Source organism: Cyrtonyx montezumae, unplaced genomic scaffold (genome assembly GCF_038088225.1).
Source record: "Cyrtonyx montezumae isolate F1298 unplaced genomic scaffold, pur_monq_1.0 scaffold_65, whole genome shotgun sequence".
NCBI lineage: Eukaryota > Metazoa > Chordata > Aves > Galliformes > Odontophoridae > Cyrtonyx > Cyrtonyx montezumae.
In genome coordinates, this window is record NW_027072073.1 from 139508 (window position 1) to 160674 (window position 21167).

Below are 21167 nucleotides of genomic sequence, written 5' to 3' on the forward strand. Positions count from 1 at the left end.
CGGATGATTGATCGTACAATCAATTATCACATAGAGTATAGAAAGATGCAGAATAGCTTGTAAAGGAACGCGTAATAGGGTTGTAGAGGCTAGGCTATTTAGCGTATCGGGATGTAACGGGTTAAGGCTTGCCGGAGAGGACAATAGCATGTATAGGCGTAAAGCGGGGATTTCGGGATGTACGCGAGTAGAGTCCTCTCTGATTACAGTAGGGAAATTAATGCATCGGGAGGGGGAAATGTAGGCAGTGATCACGGAAAGATTCTGCCCACAAGGAATGTAGGGGGTGATCACAGAAAAATTCCGCCCTCAAGGGGTTGCCAATAGTAACCAGATAAGGGAGTAGTGCCAATTGTAACCAAATAAGGTAATAATGCCTGTAGCAGCTAGATAAGGAGGTAGTTACGCAAGCGCCTGAGGGGCGTGAACGAAACTATGGTAAACTATAAAAGTTGTTGTTACGAACAAATAAACGCCATTTTACCACCCACCACATTGGTGTGCACCGAGGTAAATGGACAGACCGATGAGTCCCTAACGATTGCGAACACCTGAATGAAGCCGACGGCGGGTCCGAAAGGCTTCAGTTTGGGGTTAGCGTTAGGGTTAGGGTTAAGGTATAGGGTTAGGGTTAGTGTTGGGTTAGGGTTAGGGTTTGATTTTGGGTTAGGGTTAGTGTTGTTTGGATTAGGGTTTGGTTTAGGGTTAGCATTAGTGTTTGTGTCTGGGTTAGGGTCAGGGTTAGGGTTTGGGTTAGTGTTAGTTTTAGGGTTAGTGTTAGGTTCAGGGTTAATGTTAGGGTTAGGTTTAGGGTTTGGTGTAGGGTTAGGGTAGGAATAGGGGTAGGTTTAGGGTTAGGGTATAGGTGAGGGTTAAGTTTAGGGTGTGGGTTAGGTTTATGGTTAGGGGTTAGGTGTTGTTGGTGTTGGGTTTGGGGATGGGTTTGCAGTTGGAGTTGGGTTAGGTTTAGGGTAGTGTTTGGGTTTGGGTTACTTTTTGAATTAGGGTCAGGGTATGGGTTAGGCTTAGGGTTAGGTTTACGGTTATGGGTTAGCGTTAGGTTTAGGGTTAGGGTAAGTGTAAGGCTTAGTGCAGACCACTGTTGGGGTTAACGTTAGTGTTAAGGTTAAGGTATAGGGTTAGGGTTAGGCTAAGATTTAGGCTTAGAGTAAGGGTGAGGGTTAGGTTTTGGTTTAAGTTTAAGTTTAAATATTTAGTTTTACAGTAAGTGTTACGGTATGTTTTAGGTTATTGGATAGGGTTAGGTGCACGATTGGATTTAGGGTTTGGTTTAGGGTTTGTGTTAGATTTAGGATTAGTGTTAGGGTTAGAGTAAGTGTTAGGGTAAAATTTTTAGTCTTACAATAAGTGTGAGGGAAGGATTTAGGTTATTTCATAGGGTTAGGTGAAGATTGGCTATAGTAATAAGGTTATGTTTAGATTTTGGAATAGTCTTAGGTTAAGGTTTTGGCTTAGGTTTAAGGTTTGGTTTAGGGTTGCGGTTAGGATTAGGGTTACGGTTAGTGTTAAGGTTTATTTTAGGGTTAAGTAGTGTTAGGACTAGGTTTAGGTTTAGAATCACGGTAGGGGTTGGGTTTTATGTTAGGTTTAGAGCTTGAGTTAGGCTTAGGGCTTGAGCTAGGGTTAGAATTAGGGTGAAGATTAAGTTTTGGGTTCGGTTTGGTTTTGGGATAGGGTTAGGTTTAGGGTTTGGTTTACTGTTAGGGTTAGGGTAGTGTTAAGGTTAGGGTTACGTTTAGGGTTAAGGTTAGGGTTAGTGTTATCTTTAGATTAAGGTTAGGTTAGGGTTAAGGTTAGGTGTAGAGTTAGGGTAAGGTTTAGTGTTAGGTTTCTAGATTAAGATTTATAGCAATTGTTAGGTTTAGGTTAGGGATTGAGTTATGGTTAGGGTTAGCGTGGGGTAAATAACTCCCAAGGATGGTACTTCACAAAGAAATAGTATCGATGATGGTATATTTTGAGTTGTTCTATATAGATAGTATACAAATAATAGAAAAGAGAAGATGGCTCACCATCAGGATGATGAGGCTCGCAGGGGACTCCAGGTGGGAGGGATCTCTGAGAAGAGATGTTTTGGGATAGGGTAGGGTTAGGGATAGGTTAGGGGTTAGGATTAGTGTTAGGATTATTGTTAGGGTTAGTGTTTACAGATTCCAGATGTTTTACAGATTTAGTTTTAAAGTAAGTTTTATGTTATTGTATAGGGTTGGGTGTACAATTGGATTTAGTGTTAAGGTTAGGGTAAGTGTTAGTGTTAGGGTTGAAGAATTAGTCTTACAGTAAGTGTTAGGGAAGGATTTAGGTAATTTTAGTGGCTTCGGTGCAGATTGGCTTTAGTAATATTTTTATGTTTAGAATTTGGATTTGTGTTGAGGTAAGATTTTGACTTAGGGTTAGGGTTAGGGTAAGGATTAGGGTTGGGGTTAGCGTTAGGGTTAGGTAAGGTATAGGGTTAGGGTCAGTGTTGGGTTAGGGTTAGGGTTTGATTTAGGGTTAGGGTTAGTGTTGTTTGGATTAGGGTTTGGTTTAGGGTTAGCATTAGTGTTTGTGTCTGGGTTAGGGTCAGGGTTAGGGTTTGGGTTAGTGTTAGTTTTAGGGTTAGTGTTAGGTTCAAGGTTAATGTTAGGGTTAGGTTTAGGGTTAGGTGTTGTGTTAGATTTAAGGTTAGGGTTAGTGTTCATGTTAGGGTAAGGTTAGTTTTAGGGTTAGAGTTAATGTTAGGGTTAGGGTAAGGTTATGGTTAGGGTTCGGGTTAGGGTTAGAGTGAAGTTTGGAGTTAGGGTTGGGGTTGGGTATGGGATTAGGGTTGTTCGGATTAGGATTAGGGTTAGAGTTAGGGTTAGTATAAGGTTAGGGTTAGGGTTATGGCTTGGGTTAGGGTTAGGCTTAGGCTTAGGCTTAGGTTTAGGTTTACGTTTAGGGTTAGGATAAGGGTTGGGGTTGGGATTTGGGTTGGGTTTTGTTTGGGGTTGGGGTTTGGGTTAGTGTTAGGGTTAGCGTTAGGTTTAGATGTTATTGTTTGGGTTGGGGTTGTTGTTGGTGTTAGGGATAGGGTTGGGTCTGGTGTTGGGGGTTGGGGTTGTAGCTGAGGTAGTTGTTGGAGTTGGGTTAGGGTTAGGGCTTAGGGTTAGGATTAGGGTTAGGGTTAGAGTAAGGATTAGGTTTGGGTGTAGGCAGTGATCACGGAAAGATTCTGCCCACAAGGAATGTAGGGGGTGATCACAGAAAAATTCCGCCCTCAAGGGGTTGCCAATAGTAACCAGATAAGGGAGTAGTGCCAATTGTAACCAAATAAGGTAATAATGCCTGTAGCAGCTAGATAAGGAGGTAGTTACGCAAGCGCCTGAGGGGCGTAAACGAAACTATGGTAAACTATAAAAGTTGTTGTTACGAACAAATAAACGCCATTTTACCACCCACCACATTGGTGTGCACCGAGGTAAATGGACAGACCGATGAGTCCCTAACGATTGCGAACACCTGAATGAAGCCGACGGCGGGTCCAAAAGGCTTCATCTGGTGACCCCGACGTGATAATTAGGGAATAGTGGTCGGGCCACAGGCGGCGTGGCGTTCCTGCTCTCTTCCGTCTCCCTTGGGGAAGGAGATGATGACCCTCGGCTAGAGGGGGCTGCGGCTTACGAGAGTGGAAGCTGGGTAGCGTCGGAGGGGTCTCTAAGCGCGCTAGAGCCCGTGAACCTGCCGAGGACCCAGGCGGCTATTTGGTGGCGATCCCCGGTAGCTGCGTCGTGGACCTGGAAGTCATTCGGCGGCGATCCCCGGTGACTGATTCGTGAGGACGCGACATGGAGGCCGTCATAAAGGTGATTTCGTCCGCGTGTAAGACCTATTGCGGGAAAACTTCTCCTTGTGGGAAAACGTCTCCTTCTAAGAAGGAAATAGGGGCAATGTTGTCCCTTTTACAAAAGGAGGGACTGCTTATATCTCCCTCAGATTTGTATACCCCGGGGTCCTGGGATCTCATCACCGCAACGCTTTCTCAGCGGGCGATGGTGCTTGGGAAGTCAGGAGAGTTGAAAACCTGGGGGTTGGTCTTGGGGGCGCTGAAAACAGCGCGGGATGAACGGATTACATCTGAGCAGGCGAAGTTTTGGCAGGGTTTGGGGGGAGGAAAGGTGTCTCCCACAGATTCCACAATGAGACCACTTGTGGAGCCTCCAGATGGAGAGAAGAAGGACAAGATGCCCACGTGGCAAGACGCTAAGATGGCGCGCGGAGAGGCGACCGCGCCCAAGACCGCTGAGCGGATTGCGCCACAGGCTGCTGAAACATCCTGCAATTGTTGCAAGACAGATAACAGCTGCTCTTGCTCAATTTCTGCTCCTCCTTCTGCCCCCGCCGCCCCTCCTCCTTATGTGGGGAGCGGCTTGTATCCTTCTTTGGAGGGGTTGGGAGGGGCGGAGAAGGAGGGTGTGGCTATGTTATCAGCGGGGCGGGATGGTGTGCCCCGATGGGTTGGACAGAGGGCGGAGTCCGGGTGCTCTGGCTCAGCCCCTGGGCCGGCTTTAACTGATTGGGTTGGACAGAGGGCGGAGTCGGGGTGCTCTGGCTCAGCCCCTGGGCCGGCTTTAACTGATTGGGCAAGGATTAGGGAGGAACTTACAACAGAGAGCTCATCCGTAGTGGCAATGCCTGTGGTGATTAAAACAGAGGGACCGGCTTGGACCCCTCTGGAGCCAAAACTGATTACGCGATTGGCTGACACGGTCAGGACCAAGGGTTTACGATCTCCAGTCACTATGGCAGAGGTGGAAGCTCTTATGTCTTCCCCGCTGCTGCCGCATGATGTTACGAATCTTATGAGGGTTCTACTAGCTCCCGCCCAATATGCTTTGTGGGTGGATGCGTGGAGTATCCAGCTGCAGACGGTAGTGGCGGCAGCTACCCGGGACCCTCGACATCCCGCTAACGGTCAGGGGCGGGGGGAGCGGACTACTTTGGACCGCTTACGGGGTCTGGCGGATGGAATGACTGGGAACCCAGAGGGCCAGGCCGCACTTTTGAGACCGGGAGAGCTGGTTGCCATCACAGCGTCCGCTCTCCAAGCACTCAGAGAAGTTGCCCGGTTAGCGGAGCCTGCTGACCCTTGGGCAGACATTACACAGGGGCCATCGGAGTCCTTTGTGGACTTCGCTAATCGCCTCATAAAGGCGGTCGAAGGATCGGATCTCCCATCTTCGGCGCAGGCTCCTGTGATTATTGACTGTTTTAGGCAAAAGTCGCACCCGGATATTCAACGGCTCATACGGGCAGCACCATCCACATTAACGACACCCACTAATGTAGTAACTGATTCCGCGTTTGTTGCAAAAATGCTATTCAAGATGGGTAAGGAGGGGGTGCCGTCAACGACGGCCGCCTTCATCTTAGAAGATGCGCTGAGCCAGAGGACAGCCATGGTCGCAGTCCTTCATGTCCGCAGTCACTCCGATGTACCAGGGTTTTTTACAGAAGGAAATACTATGGCGGATACTCAGGCCGCCCTTCAGGCGTACCCATTGAGGGAAGCCAAAGACCTCCATACAGCCTTCCACATTGGGCCCCGTGCCCTATCTAGGGCATGTGCTATATCTAAGCAGCGGGCAAGGGAAGTGGTTCAGGCGTGTCCTTACTGCAATTCGGCCCCTGCAATGGAGGCTGGCGTTAACCCTAGGGGCCTGGGACCTTTACAGATATGGCAGACAGATTTTACACTGGAGACAAGAATGGCGCCACGTTCCTGGTTAGCCGTCACTGTAGACACTGCTTCGTCGGTGGTGGTGGCGACCCAACATTGTCGTGTAACATCGGCGGCAGCCCAGCAGCACTGGGCTACAGCCATTGCCGCGTTAGGAAAACCTAAGACAGTAAAAACAGACAATGGATCTTGCTTCACCTCAAAATCCACCCGAGAATGGTTGGAACGGTGGGGGATAGCGCATACAACGGGAATCCCTGGGAATTCCCAGGGTCAGGCCATAATAGAGCGGGCTAATCGTCTCCTAAAAGATAAGATCCGTATACTCGCAGAAGGAGATGGCTTTATGCGAAGAATTCCTACAACAAAGCAGGGGGAGGTATTGGCAAAAGCATTGTATGCGTTGAATCATTTTGAGCGAGGTGAGAATACTAAGACCCCAATGCAGAAACATTGGAAGCCAACCATCCTCACCGAAGGGCCACCTGTCAAGGTACGCACAGAGACGGGTGAGTGGGAAAAGGGATGGAACATCCTGGTTTGGGGTCGGGGCTATGCCGCGGTCAAGAATGGGGAGACAGATAGAATTATCTGGATTCCCTCCAGAAAGGTTAAACCGGATGTAAGTCGCGGCAATGATTCCACAAAGAAAAATGAGGCGAGCCTTCCCTTTGCAGGCATTTCTGCTTGGACAACTAGGGATGAGAAAGGCGGACAAGAAACACCAGAAGAAGAAGTCCTCGAGAGAGATTGAGAAAGATCCGGAAAAGAAGCCCTTGCTGCCAACGAGAATGAACAGTATTACAATGGTTGTTTGTTTCTTGGTTCTGTTTGAAGTCATGGGAGCAGGTGCCGATACACATTTACTAGGTCAACCGGAAAACCTTTGGGTCACTTGGGCGAACCAAACAGGTCGACAGGACTTTTGTTTGGCCTTGCAGTCTGCTACCTCTCCTTTTAAAACCTGTTTAATTGGGTCGCCAGGGTACGAGACTCGGGAATTCAAGGCATATGTCAGAAATGTTTCTGCCTGTAATTATTCAGAGCCTGCAACTCAAAGTGCATGTTTAATCCATAGCCTCAATAGTTCTTTGCCATGGGACCCCCAGGAACTGGATTTACTGGGATCCCGCACGGTTAATAATGTAAATGGAACTAATACCACTTGCTTGCTGTTTGGTCCAGGTAGTACCTATGAAAAATTTGCGCACAATAATCTAAAACTACTAACCATTCATAGTCCTTATTTAGGTCAAGTTTGGACAAGTGTCTCTCCAAAAAATCGTGTTGCTTTTAATTGGTCTACTTATTGTGGAGGTAGTTTCTCGAAGGGAAATGCTTATGGCTTACGTTATACATCTAAAGGAGGGACTATAAGACAAGAGGTTTTACTAAATGATCAGTCAGCTAAAGCTTTGCCACCAGGCGTATTCCTGATTTGTGGGGACCGCGCATGGCACGGTATTCCGAGGAAGGCGGTGGGAGGACCATGTTACTTGGGAAAACTTACTATCTTGTCACCACAGATGAGACATTGGGTCAATATTACAAAGCGTACCCTGCAATGTAGAAGAAGATCAATTCACACTTTAACAGAGGACTGTGGGGATGAAGTTCGGTTGTGGGGCCCGACCGCTCGGATATTTGCCTCCATAATATTTCCAATTGGAACAGCTCAAGCCTTGAAGGAGATCGAGAGACTGGCTTGCTGGTCCGTTAAGCAGGCCAATTTAACAACTTCACTCCTCAGCGATTTATTAACGGACGTCGCAAGTGTTAGGCATGCGGTCCTGCAGAACCGAGCAGCTATTGATTTCCTGCTTTTGGCTCATGGCCATGGCTGTGAGGATATCGCAGGAATGTGCTGTTTTAATCTTAGTGACCACAGTGAATCCATACATAAGAAGTTGCAGCTTATGAAGGAACACGTCAACAAAATCGGCGTGGAAGAGGACCCAATTGGAGATTGGCTGCGTGGACTGTTCGGAGACATTGGGGGATGGACTGTGCATTTACTGAAGGGTCTGCTTTTGGGACTTATAATTATGTTGCTTCTGCTAGTATGTTTGCCTTGCTTCTTGCAAATTCTGTTAGGTTGCGCGCAACGGATGATTGATCGTACAATCAATTATCACATAGAGTATAGAAAGATGCAGAATAGCTTGTAAAGGAACGCGTAATAGGGTTGTAGAGGCTAGGCTATTTAGCGTATCGGGATGTAACGGGTTAAGGCTTGCCGGAGAGGACAATAGCATGTATAGGCGTAAAGCGGGGATTTCGGGATGTACGCGAGTAGAGTCCTCTCTGATTACAGTAGGGAAATTAATGCATCGGGAGGGGGAAATGTAGGCAGTGATCACGGAAAGATTCTGCCCACAAGGAATGTAGGGGGTGATCACAGAAAAATTCCGCCCTCAAGGGGTTGCCAATAGTAACCAGATAAGGGAGTAGTGCCAATTGTAACCAAATAAGGTAATAATGCCTGTAGCAGCTAGATAAGGAGGTAGTTACGCAAGCGCCTGAGGGGCGTGAACGAAACTATGGTAAACTATAAAAGTTGTTGTTACGAACAAATAAACGCCATTTTACCACCCACCACATTGGTGTGCACCGAGGTAAATGGACAGACCGATGAGTCCCTAACGATTGCGAACACCTGAATGAAGCCGACGGCGGGTCCGAAAGGCTTCAGTTTGGGGTTAGCGTTAGGGTTAGGGTTAAGGTATAGGGTTAGGGTTAGTGTTGGGTTAGGGTTAGGGTTTGATTTTGGGTTAGGGTTAGTGTTGTTTGGATTAGGGTTTGGTTTAGGGTTAGCATTAGTGTTTGTGTCTGGGTTAGGGTCAGGGTTAGGGTTTGGGTTAGTGTTAGTTTTAGGGTTAGTGTTAGGTTCAGGGTTAATGTTAGGGTTAGGTTTAGGGTTTGGTGTAGGGTTAGGGTAGGAATAGGGGTAGGTTTAGGGTTAGGGTATAGGTGAGGGTTAAGTTTAGGGTGTGGGTTAGGTTTATGGTTAGGGGTTAGGTGTTGTTGGTGTTGGGTTTGGGGATGGGTTTGCAGTTGGAGTTGGGTTAGGTTTAGGGTAGTGTTTGGGTTTGGGTTACTTTTTGAATTAGGGTCAGGGTATGGGTTAGGCTTAGGGTTAGGTTTACGGTTATGGGTTAGCGTTAGGTTTAGGGTTAGGGTAAGTGTAAGGCTTAGGGTTTAGGGTTAGGGTGCAGACCACTGTTGGGGTTAACGTTAGTGTTAAGGTTAAGGTATAGGGTTAGGGTTAGGCTAAGATTTAGGCTTAGAGTAAGGGTGAGGGTTAGGTTTTGGTTTAAGTTTAAGTTTAAATATTTAGTTTTACAGTAAGTGTTACGGTATGTTTTAGGTTATTGGATAGGGTTAGGTGCACGATTGGATTTAGGGTTTGGTTTAGGGTTTGTGTTAGATTTAGGATTAGTGTTAGGGTTAGAGTAAGTGTTAGGGTAAAATTTTTAGTCTTACAATAAGTGTGAGGGAAGGATTTAGGTTATTTCATAGGGTTAGGTGAAGATTGGCTATAGTAATAAGGTTATGTTTAGATTTTGGAATAGTCTTAGGTTAAGGTTTTGGCTTAGGTTTAAGGTTTGGTTTAGGGTTGCGGTTAGGATTAGGGTTACGGTTAGTGTTAAGGTTTATTTTAGGGTTAAGTAGTGTTAGGACTAGGTTTAGGTTTAGAATCACGGTAGGGGTTGGGTTTTATGTTAGGTTTAGAGCTTGAGTTAGGCTTAGGGCTTGAGCTAGGGTTAGAATTAGGGTGAAGATTAAGTTTTGGGTTCGGTTTGGTTTTGGGATAGGGTTAGGTTTAGGGTTTGGTTTACTGTTAGGGTTAGGGTAGTGTTAAGGTTAGGGTTACGTTTAGGGTTAAGGTTAGGGTTAGTGTTATCTTTAGCGTAAAGGTTAGTTTAGGGTTAGTTAGGGTTAAGGATAGGTTTAGAGTTAGGGTAAGGTTTAGTGTTAGGTTTCTAGATTAAGATTTATAGCAATTGTTAGGTTTAGGTTAGGGATTGAGTTATGGTTAGGGTTAGCGTGGGGTAAATAACTCCCAAGGATGGTACTTCACAAAGAAATAGTATCGATGATGGTATATTTTGAGTTGTTCTATATAGATAGTATACAAATAATAGAAAAGAGAAGATGGCTCACCATCAGGATGATGAGGCTCGCAGGGGACTCCAGGTGGGAGGGATCTCTGAGAAGAGATGTTTTGGGATAGGGTAGGGTTAGGGATAGGTTAGGGGTTAGGATTAGTGTTAGGATTATTGTTAGGGTTAGTGTTTACAGATTCCAGATGTTTTACAGATTTAGTTTTAAAGTAAGTTTTATGTTATTGTATAGGGTTGGGTGTTGTATGGGAACTGCTGAATCACGGCCTGAACCACTGATTGGTCACCTGAGGTGAGCACCAAGTCAGCCATGGGGGCACAGGTGAAGGTGATATACCTGTGTGGGTGGAAGCGGTGGAGCCTAGTTCCTCCTCTCTCAAACCCCATTTAAGGGCTGACCACCACCAGGGAAGGATCTCTTCTTGGAGATCCCTCCCATGTGGAGTCCTCTGCGAGCCTTGTCATCTTAAAGGTGAGCCATCTTCTCTTTTGTATTACCTGTATAACTGTTTGTATAGAACTACTTGAAATATACCATCTTCTATACTATTCCCTGGTGGAGTATCGTCATTAGGAGTTATTTACTCTACATTTGGCGAGCCAGGCAGCTCTAACTAAATCCATAATGTCGTTTATTTGGAGTATATTTAAATGGGCCAAGGGGGAGAACGTTACCCCCCTAGAACAGATAATCCCTGGTCTAATTCCAGGATTCATGGGGTCACCCTACTATGGATTGGCATCCGTTATTGAGAAATGGGGACCCATGCGGGTTCCAGGGACTGCCGCTCCTTCTCCATCTTATTTGACTGACTACTTTGTAGGATTAGATAAAGACATACTTATTACCAAGGAGCGGCGGTTAGCTGCCTCTGCAGTAGCCTGGCCATTAGTAATGGCCATACTCAAGTTAGATGTCGCAAATGTTAATATGGAAACTGAAAATCAGTTATTACGAGACCGTATTGAGAAACTGGAACAACAGCTGGGTACGTTAACAACCAAAAAGCCTGGCCTAAATGTCCCCACAAGACAAATAAGGAATATATTGGTAGAAGACACCCCAAAATCAGAGGAAGAAGACTCTGATATGACAGGGGAAAAGATCTCTAAGGCAGATCTCGAAACTCCATCTATGATGGACCCATTCGAGATTCGGCCTATTATAACTCAAAAAACAAAGAAGGTACAGGATAGACCAGCAGGGGTGCCTCCTGACCAATGGCCCCCTGCAGAAACCTGCCTCCATGTGACCGCTCGTCCATACACAGCTAATGAGTTGATGGACCTAGTACAACGGTTCCATCAGAAACCAAGAGAAAGCATACCATCATGGCTCCTAAGGTTATGGGATGCAGGAGCTGAAAGTGTTTTAGTAAATGGAACAGAAATGTCAAAATTAGCATCTATAACGATAAACCCGGCATTAAGACAAAGATTATATGCAGCTGTCCATTATAATGAGGAAAACCATTCTATTATAGATTGGTTGATGGCTGCATGCCGCTTAACATGGCCCAATAAAACCGATATCCCTCTTAATACTGGTTTGTGGTCCTCTATGGAGGACCTCCAGACCTATATCAGAGAACTGGGTATGAGGGAGGCTCTGTATGCGGACACTTTTGAAAGCCCCGATACGGAAAAATTTACAGCGGGCATGAGAGATCTAATACTACAGCAGGCCCCCTCCCACCTATATGGGATGTTGGTTTCCATATTAAATCCGTTGGTGGCATCAGAAGCCATCGTACAGCAGGCAGCCCAGTTAGTAGCAGATTTAGGGGAGATGGAGCGCGTAAGAACCAGGCGTAATGTTCGTATAGTGGAAGATGCTGAGGCCTTCCCTATTAGAACTAAAAAGCCTGCTCCACGGATGCCCCGATCAGGCCCCGTACGGGTATCCCGGAGGACTATGTTTAATGATCTCATACGGGCTGGGGTTGCATTTACCAAAATTGATGGGCAACCCAACCATGTTTTGTTACAGCTGTGGAAACAGCTTAGAAATGATCAGAAATTTCAGAGTGCTCCCAGAAAATCGGGAGTACGAATTATAGAAAAAACACCAACAACAACCTGGAATTTGGCTGACTTTATAATACCGAACAGAAGGAAAAAATATCCGCAGGTGTCACAGGCTACAGTGCCTGAGCCACCTGTGGCAAAAGATTTAGATCTGGCAAAATTCATGGATTAACGGAAAATTCTGGTCCCCATAGGGCCTCTAGCTGTGACCGGAGGCCCTATGTAGAACTAACAATATTCTGGTCCAGGACAAATGTGCAGAAGGTGATGGCTCTAGTGGATACTGGCGCAGAAACATCGATTATATATGGAGACCCAACGAAATTTAAGGGTAATAGAGTGATGATTGGTGGGTTTGGGGGACAGACTATTCCAGTCACCCAGACGTGGTTGAAACTGGGGGTTGGGCGTCTCCCGCCCCGGGAGTATAAGGTGTCGATTGCCCCAATTCCAGAATATATCTTGGGCATAGACATTCTATGGGGTCTGGCTCTCCAGACAACTGTGGGAGAGTTCAGACTACGGCAGAGGTACATTAGTATCCGGGCAATACGGACAATATTGAGGGGCCATGCGAAACATGAGCCCATTTGTTTGCCAAAACCACGCCGGATTACTAATGTAAGACAGTACAGACTCCCGGGTGGACAAGAAGAAATATCAAAAACAGTGCAGGAATTAGAGAAAGTAGGTATTATAAGGCCTGCACACAGCCCATATAATTCCCCCATATGGCCAGTACGGAAGTCGGATGGAACATGGAGAATGACGGTGGATTATAGGGAACTGAATAAGGTCACGCCGCCCATCCATGCGGCCGTACCCAATATTGCCTCCTTAATGGACACTCTTAGTAGGGAAATTAAAACCTACCATTGTGTCCTGGATTTAGCGAATGCGTTTTTTAGCATACCTATTGCTAAAGAATCACAAGATCAATTTGCATTTACGTGGGGAGGCAGGCAGTGGACCTTTCAGGTCTTGCCACAGGGGTACGTGCACTCACCAACATACTGTCATAATTTGGTGGCACGTGACCTGGCTGATTGGAGGAAACCAAACAGTGTGAACCTATACCACTATATTGATGACCTCCTGTTAACATCCGACTCACTGGAAGCAGTAGGGGAGGCAGCAGATTCATTAACTGCCTACCTAAGTGAAAGAGGATGGGCTATCAATCCTCAAAAAGTGCAAGGTCCAGGACTGTCCGTAAAATTTCTAGGGGTAGTCTGGTCAGGAAAGACCAAAGTATTACCTGATGCCGTCATAGATAAGGTTCAGGCATTTCCAGTCCCTACAACACCAAAGCAGCTGCAGGAATTCCTGGGTATATTGGGATATTGGCGTTCCTTTATACCTCATTTGGCGCAGCTGCTGAGACCTTTATATAGACTTACCAAAAAGGGCCAATTATGGGACTGGGGGAGAACAGAACAGGATGCTTTTCAACAGGCGAAACAGGCAGTTAAACAAGCCCAGGCACTGGGTATATTTGATCCTACCCTTCCAGCTGAGCTAGATGTTCACGTAACTCAAGATGGCTTTGGCTGGGGCCTGTGGCAACGTCAGAGTTCTGTTCGGACCCCCATTGGATTTTGGTCTCAGGTGTGGCATGGAGCAGAGGAAAGATATAGTATGATTGAAAAACAGTTATTGGCTGCCTATTCTGCATTACAAGCGGTAGAGCCAATAACCCAAACGGCCGAAGTTATAGTCAAGACTACATTGCCAATCCAGGGGTGGGTAAGAGATCTGACCCACCTTCCTAAGACGGGGGTGGCCCAGGCGCAGACGGTGGCACGATGGGTTGCCTATCTCAGTCAGAGGAGTAGTCTATCTTCCTCACTGTTGAAAGAAGAGCTTCAGAAGATTCTTGGCCCAGTAACGTATCATAGTGATGCACCAAAACAAACTTCGGTTGCTCCACCACAGAAGAGTCCCGTCCAGGAAGGAAAATATCCTATTCCTGAAGATGCCTGGTACACGGATGGGTCCAGCAAGGGCAACCCAAGTAAGTGGAGAGCAGTAGCGTACCATCCTGCCACAGACACAATCTGGTTCGAAGAGGGGGATGGTCAAAGCAGCCAGTGGGCAGAGCTGCGGGCGGTGTGGATGGTTATAACCAAAGAACCTGGTGATGGTATCCTGAATATTTGCACAGATAGTTGGGCTGTGTATCGGGGGCTCACTCTTTGGATCGCACAGTGGGCCACCCAGGATTGGACTATCCACTCCCGACCGATCTGGGGCAAAGATATGTGGTTAGACATATGGAATACAGTCAAACACAGAACTGTGTGTGTCTACCATGTTTCTGGTCATCAACCCCTACAGTCACCAGGAAATGATGAAGCCGACACACTGGCCCGAGTTAGATGGGTTGAGAACTCTCCATCTGAGAATATCGCTTACTGGCTACATCAAAAGCTGCGGCATGCTGGGCAGAAGACCATGTGGGCAGCCGCTAAAGCGTGGGGACTGCCCGTACAACTATCGGACATCGCTCAAGCATGCCGAGACTGTGACGCCTGCTCTAAGATAAGACCGAGGTCGTTGCCTGAAACTACAGCCCATCTTGCTAGAGGACACAATCCTCTACAGAGGTGGCAGGTTGATTATATTGGGCCTCTCCCTCGGTCTGAGGGGGCGAGATATGCCCTAACCTGTGTCGACACCGCGAGTGGGCTAATGCAGGCCTATCCAGTACCAAAAGCCAACCAGGCATACACTATAAAGGCACTCACAAGGTTGATGGCTGCCTACGGGACACCGCAAGTCATCGAGAGTGACCAAGGAAGTCATTTCACGGGTGCAGTGATACAACGCTGGGCAGAAGAAAATAATATTGAGTGGCGATTCCACCTGCCATATAATCCAACGGGGGCAGGCCTTATCGAACGTTACAATGGTATTCTCAAGGCTGCCCTGAAGACAGACTCTCAGTCCCTGCAGGGGTGGACAAAGAGACTCCATGAGACCCTGCGGGACCTGAATGAAAGACCTAGAGATGGCAGACCCAGTGCCTTGAAAATGTTACAAACAATATGGGCCTCCCCACTTAGGATCCAAATTACGGGCACCGATAATGAAGTGAAACCTCAGATTGGCAATGAGAACAACCTTCTGCTCCCTGCCCCTGAGGACCTAGAACCAGGTACCAATAGAATAAAATGGCCCTGGAAGGTGCAGGTAGGACCACGATGGTGCGGCCTACTTGCACCTTGGGGGAGATTATTGGAGGTGGGGGGTTCGGTAGCTCCTCCGGTTATAGGTACATGGCCTACTGAAATAATGGTTAACACTCCAGTCTTCATTGCTAAGGGGACCCCTATCATGTCTCTGTGGCAGATCAGGACACCCCCTTTGGTGCCTGATATAGTCGTACAGCCACAGACATCGGGTCAAAGGGTCTGGTACAGGCGACCAGGGCGTGCCCCTGTACAAGCTGAAGTGTTAACCCAAGACAGGAATACGGCCTGTATCTTGCCCTGGAAAGCGGATCTTCCCCTCTTGGTACCTCTAAAACACTTGTATTACTCCCCATAAGTCTATGAATCACCAGAAGGAATCAAAACAATACTGCAGTGTTCCAGAGTTGTTATAAGACCATGTGAAGCATCTGGTGATGGTCTAACTGGGACTGATGACACGTAAGATGGACCTGCACTGTATGATTACATGCTTCCAGTAGATACCACCGAGCACTGGCCCAAAGAAGAGTTCGACGGATGCGCCGATCATCACTCATATCAGATTACATCAGCATGCGTTGCGACGGGCAATTATGTAAGCGTCGCGATGTATTGGGTCTCTGTATCAAGGGGAACTCACCTTATGGTTACTTGATCAGTGGTTCATGTCGTGAAGGGGTGGAGTGTATGGGAACTGCTGAATCACGGCCTGAACCACTGATTGGTCACCTGAGGTGAGCACCAAGTCAGCCATGGGGGCACAGGTGAAGGTGATATACCTGTGTGGGTGGAAGCGGTGGAGCCTAGTTCCTCCTCTCTCAAACCCCATTTAAGGGCTGACCACCACCAGGGAAGGATCTCTTCTTGGAGATCCCTCCCATGTGGAGTCCTCTGCGAGCCTTGTCATCTTAAAGGTGAGCCATCTTCTCTTTTGTATTACCTGTATAACTGTTTGTATAGAACTACTTGAAATATACCATCTTCTATACTATTCCCTGGTGGAGTATCGTCATTAGGAGTTATTTACTCTACAGGTGTACAATTGGATTTAGTGTTAAGGTTAGGGTAAGTGTTAGTGTTAGGGTTGAAGAATTAGTCTTACAGTACAGTCTTACAGCTTGAGTTAGGCTTAGGGCTTGAGCTAGGGTTAGAATTAGGGTGAAGATTAAGTTTTGGGTTCGGTTTGGTTTTGGGATAGGGTTAGGTTTAGGGTTTGGTTTACTGTTAGGGTTAGGGTAGTGTTAAGGTTAGGGTTACGTTTAGGGTTAAGGTTAGGGTTAGTGTTATCTTTAGCGTAAAGGTTAGTTTAGGGTTAAGGTTAGGTTTAGAGTTAGGGTAAGGTTTAGTGTTAGGTTTCTAGATTAAGATTTATAGCAATTGTTAGGTTTAGGTTAGGGATTGAGTTATGGTTAGGGTTAGCGTGGGGTAAATAACTCCCAAGGATGGTACTTCACAAAGAAATAGTATCGATGATGGTATATTTTGAGTTGTTCTATATAGATAGTATACAAATAATAGAAAAGAGAAGGTGGCTCACCATCAGGATGATGAGGCTCGCAGGGGACTCCAGGTGGGAGGGATCTCTGAGAAGAGATGTTTTGGGATAGGGTAGGGTTAGGGATAGGTTAGGGGTTAGGATTAGTGTTAGGGTTAGTGTTTACAGATTCCAGATGTTTTACAGATTTAGTTTTAAAGTAAGTTTTATGTTATTGTATAGGGTTGGGTGTACAATTGGATTTAGTGTTAAGGTTAGGGTAAGTGTTAGTGTTAGGGTTGAAGAATTAGTCTTACAGTAAGTGTTAGGGAAGGATTTAGGTAATTTTAGTGGCTTCGGTGCAGATTAGCTTTAGTAATATTTTTATGTTTAGAATTTGGATTTGTGTTGGGGTAAGATTTTGGCTTAGGGTTAGGGTTAGGGTAAGGATTAGGGTTGGGGTTAGCGTTAGGGTTAGGGTTAAGGTATAGGGTTAGGGTCAGTGTTGGGTTAGGGTTAGGGTTTGATTTAGGGTTAGGGTTAGTGTTGTTTGGATTAGGGTTTGGTTTAGGGTTAGCATTAGTGTTTGGGTCTGGGTTAGGGTCAGGGTAGAGTTAGTGTTAAATTCTGGGTTAATGTTAGGGTTAGGGTTAGGGTTAGGTGTAGGGTTAGGGTTAGGGTTAGCATTGGTTTTGGGCTTCGGTTTAGGTTAAGTTATAGGGTAGTTGTTTGGTATAGGGTTAGTTTTAGGTTTAAAGAATAGAGGTAGTGTTAAATTTCTTGTGTACTGTATGGTAAGTTTGAGTGTTAGAGTGAAGGAAGGGTTAAGACCTGGATTTGTTTTGTGATTTGGTTAAGGTTCCAAAATAGGAATAGGAATAGTGTTTTGGACACGTTTAGTGCTTGTATTTGGCATAGGGAAAGACTGAGTTTAGTTGATTTTTAGTCCTAGAGTAAGGGATAGGGGTATGATCTGCTTTAGTGCTCGGTTTAGAGTTTTGGTTTGTAGTAGTGTTTGGGTTAGGGTGTTAGTGTTATGGTTAAAGCTAAGGTTACGTTTACGGTAAGGGTTAGGGTTTGGGATGGATTTTATGTTAGGGTTAGGATTTGATTTAATGTTTGCGTAAGGGACAGGGTTTGTTTGCATTTTATGAATAGATTTAGGATTGGGATTAGTTGGAATGTTATTGTTATTGTTAAAAACAAATTTGTGTTTGTTCCACTTGAGATAAAGCTCCGCATAAGTGTTGTTCATTGAACACACAAGTAATCTGTGACTGTACTCATTTCTCTTGTTTTAAAAATGTCACACGATCAGTCAAAGAAAAATGCTATCTGGAATGTAAAAGATCCTGACAACGAATTTCAAACATATTTCAACTTTAGTCAACATTACAAAGTAGTACTGACAAATTTTAAAACGTTCAAAATTAAATAAAAATGAAAAAAACTATTCCGCAACGTTTATAGATGTTTTTTGAGTGGTATACAATCTTACCTAATTTCTTCATCTAAGCATGTCAGAATCGGCTACAGTGCACGGCAGCAGGCTGATTCGCGTCTTTCTTCAGCGGCTCAAGCAGCAGAAAACGCGGTTGAAGCGTTTGGAGCGGAATCCGCGGTTAAGAGCGAGTCGAGTGTGACGTTCGTTGCCGACTCGGCTCAGTTTCGTACAGGCTCATCTGAGATGCTCCGGTGATTAAGTTTGTGGGAAGATATTCGTTCCGGTTCGACAGACACCAGAATCTGCGAGAGGAGCCAGCTTCACTCAAACTTCGCATCGACATTGCTAAGATCAGAAGAGCATACAATTTCGGGAAAGGAATCAGTAAATTTCGTGTGATTGAAAAATAAACGGGGAAAGACGATGATTCAGTGGTGAAAGAAAAAGACATCAAGAAATTTCAGAAAAAATGTATGAATACGTGGACGGATAGGATCGTCTGATGCAGACATATATTGCCGACGGTATCAAAGCACAAAGGGAACAGAATCTTTCCCCCACACTAAAATCGGGGTACTTCCCATCTCTATTGACAACGCCAGGATCGGATTCCTTCTTAAGTGTAACCACTGTTATGTTGGAGTCAGATCGCAACAGGCTGCGATTTAAAGCCGCTCTTCAGTGCACGGCAGCAGGCTGATTCGCGTCTTTCTTCAGCGGCTCAAGCAGCAGAAACGATGCGGTTTATGCGTTTCAAGCGGAATCCGCGGTTAAGAGCGAATCGAGTGTGACGTTCGTTGCCGACTCGGCTCAGTTTCGTACGGGCTCATCTGAGAGGCTCCGGTGATGAAGTTCGTGGGAAAATATTCGTTCCGGTTCGACAGACATCAGAATCTGCGAGAAAAGCCAGCTTCACTCAAATTTCGCATCTACATTGCTAATATCAGAAGAGCATACAGTTTTGGAATAGGAATCAGTAACGTCCGTGTGTGCGAAATGGAAACGGAGATTGACGAAGTTTAAAGAAGAAAAAGACATTAAAAAGTTTCTGAAATGACGTATGAAAACGTGGACGGAGATGAACGTCTGATGCAGACATACATTGCAGACTGTTGCAGAGCAGAAAGAGATCAAAATCTTTGCGCCACAGTAACACCGTGGTCCTCTCCATCTCTTCAAGCACGCCTGGAACGGAATCTGTCATAAGGGTAATCACTGAAATGTTCAAATCAGACCGCAGCAGGCTGCGATTTAAAGCTGCTCTTCAGCACACGGCAGCCGGCTGATGCGCTTCTTTCCTCAGCGGCTCAAGCAGCACAAACCGCGATTGAAGCGTTTCAAGCAGAATCCACAGTTAAGAGCGGTGCGAGTTTGAAGTTCGATGCCAATTCAGATCTTTTTCCTACGGGCTCATCTGCGATGCTCCGGTGACGAAGTTTATTGGGAAATATTCGATTTGGTTCGGCAGAAATCAGAATCTGCGAGAGGAGCCAGCTTCAGTCAAATTTCGCATCTACATTGATAAGATCAAAAGAGCATACAATTTCTGAAAAGGAATCAGTAATGTCCGTGTGACTGAAAAATAAACGGGGAGATACGATGATTCAGGGGGTAAGAAAAGGATAATAAAAAATTTCAGAAAAAAAGTATGAAAAAGTATGCAGAAATGAATGGCTGAAACAGACAAATATTGCAGACGGTAGCAGAGCAGAAAGGGAACAGAATCTTTCCCCCACACTAACATCGGGGTCCTCCTCATCACTATCGACAACGCCTGGAACGGATTCTGTCATAAGTGTAATCACTGTTATGTTCAAATCAGACCGCAGCAGGCTGCGGTTTAAAGCCGCTGTTCAGCGCACGGCAGCAGGCTGATTCGCGTCTTTCCTCAGAGGCTCAAGCAGCAGAAACCGCGATTGATGCGTTTCAAGCGGAATCCGCGGTTAAGAACGATTCGAGTGTGACGTTCGTTGCCGATTCGACTCAGTTTCGTACGGGCTCATCTGCGATTCTCCGGTGATGGTTATTAGGGAAGTATTCGGTCCGGTTCGATAGACATAAGAATCTCCGAGAGGAGCGACCTTCACTAAATTTCGCATCTACATTGCGAAGATCAGAAGAGCATACAATTTCGGGAAGGAATCAGTAAATTTCGTGTGATTGAAAAATAAACGGGGAGAGACGATGATTCAGTGGTGAAAGAAAATGAAATCAAGACATTTCAAAAAAAAAGTTTGAATACGTGGACGGATAAGATCGTTTGATGCAGACATATATTGCAGACGGTAGCAGAGCAGAAAAGGAACAGAATATTTCCCCCACACTAACATCGGGGTACTTCCCATCTCTATCGACAACGCCAGGATCGGATTCCTTCATAAGTGTAATCACTGTTATGTTGGAGTCAGACCGCAGCAGGCTGCGATTTAAAGCCGCTCTTCAGTGCACGGCAGCAGGCTGATTCGCGTCTTTCTTCAGCGGCTCAAGCAGCAGAAACGATGCGGTTGATGCGTTTCAAGCGGAATCCGCGGTTAAGAGCGATTCGAGTTTGACGTTCGTTGCCGACTCGGCTCAGTTTCGTACGGGCTCATCTGAGATGCTCCGGTGATGAAGTCTGTGGGAAAATATTCGTTCCGGATCGACAGACACCAGAATCTGCGAGAGGAGTCAGCTTCACTCAAACTTCGCATCTACATTGCTAAGATCAGAAGAGCATACAGTTTCGGGAAAGGAATCAGTAATGTCCGTGTGATTGAAAAATAAATGGGGAGATACGATGAATCGGGGGTAAGAAGTATGAAAAAGTAGACGGAAAGGAATGTATGATGCAGTCATACATTGCAGACGTGAACTATGCCTGGGCAGGGCGAAGCCAGAGGAAAACTCTGGTGGAGATCCGTAATGGTCCTGACGTGCAAATCGGTCGTCCGACCCGGGTATTGGGGCGAAAGACTAATCGTACCATCTAGTAGCTTGTTTCCTCCGAAGTTTCCCTCAGAATAGCTGGCGTTCTCGGTGCGAGGGCATTTTTACCCGGTAAAGAGAATGATTAGAGCGAGGTCTTGGGGCCGGAACGATCTCAACCTATTCTCAAACTTTCAATGGGTAAGACGCCCGTCTCGCTGGCGTGGAGCCGGGCCGTGGAATGCGAGCGCTCAGTGGGCCACTTTTGGTAAGCAGAACT

The 21167-nt window shown here is 46.1% G+C and overlaps 1 protein-coding gene across 1 annotated transcript; it reads left to right on the forward strand.

The window, feature by feature from the left end:
• Positions 1-6558: 6558 nt before the first annotated feature.
• Positions 6559-7824, forward strand: LOC136057426 (MLV-related proviral Env polyprotein-like; the record flags this gene model as incomplete). Its single annotated transcript, XM_065750148.1, has 2 exons — positions 6559-6568; positions 7085-7824. Coding segments are annotated over exons 1-2 (750 nt in total), but the record flags the coding sequence as incomplete, so codon positions are not given.
• Positions 7825-21167: the final 13343 nt, after the last annotated feature.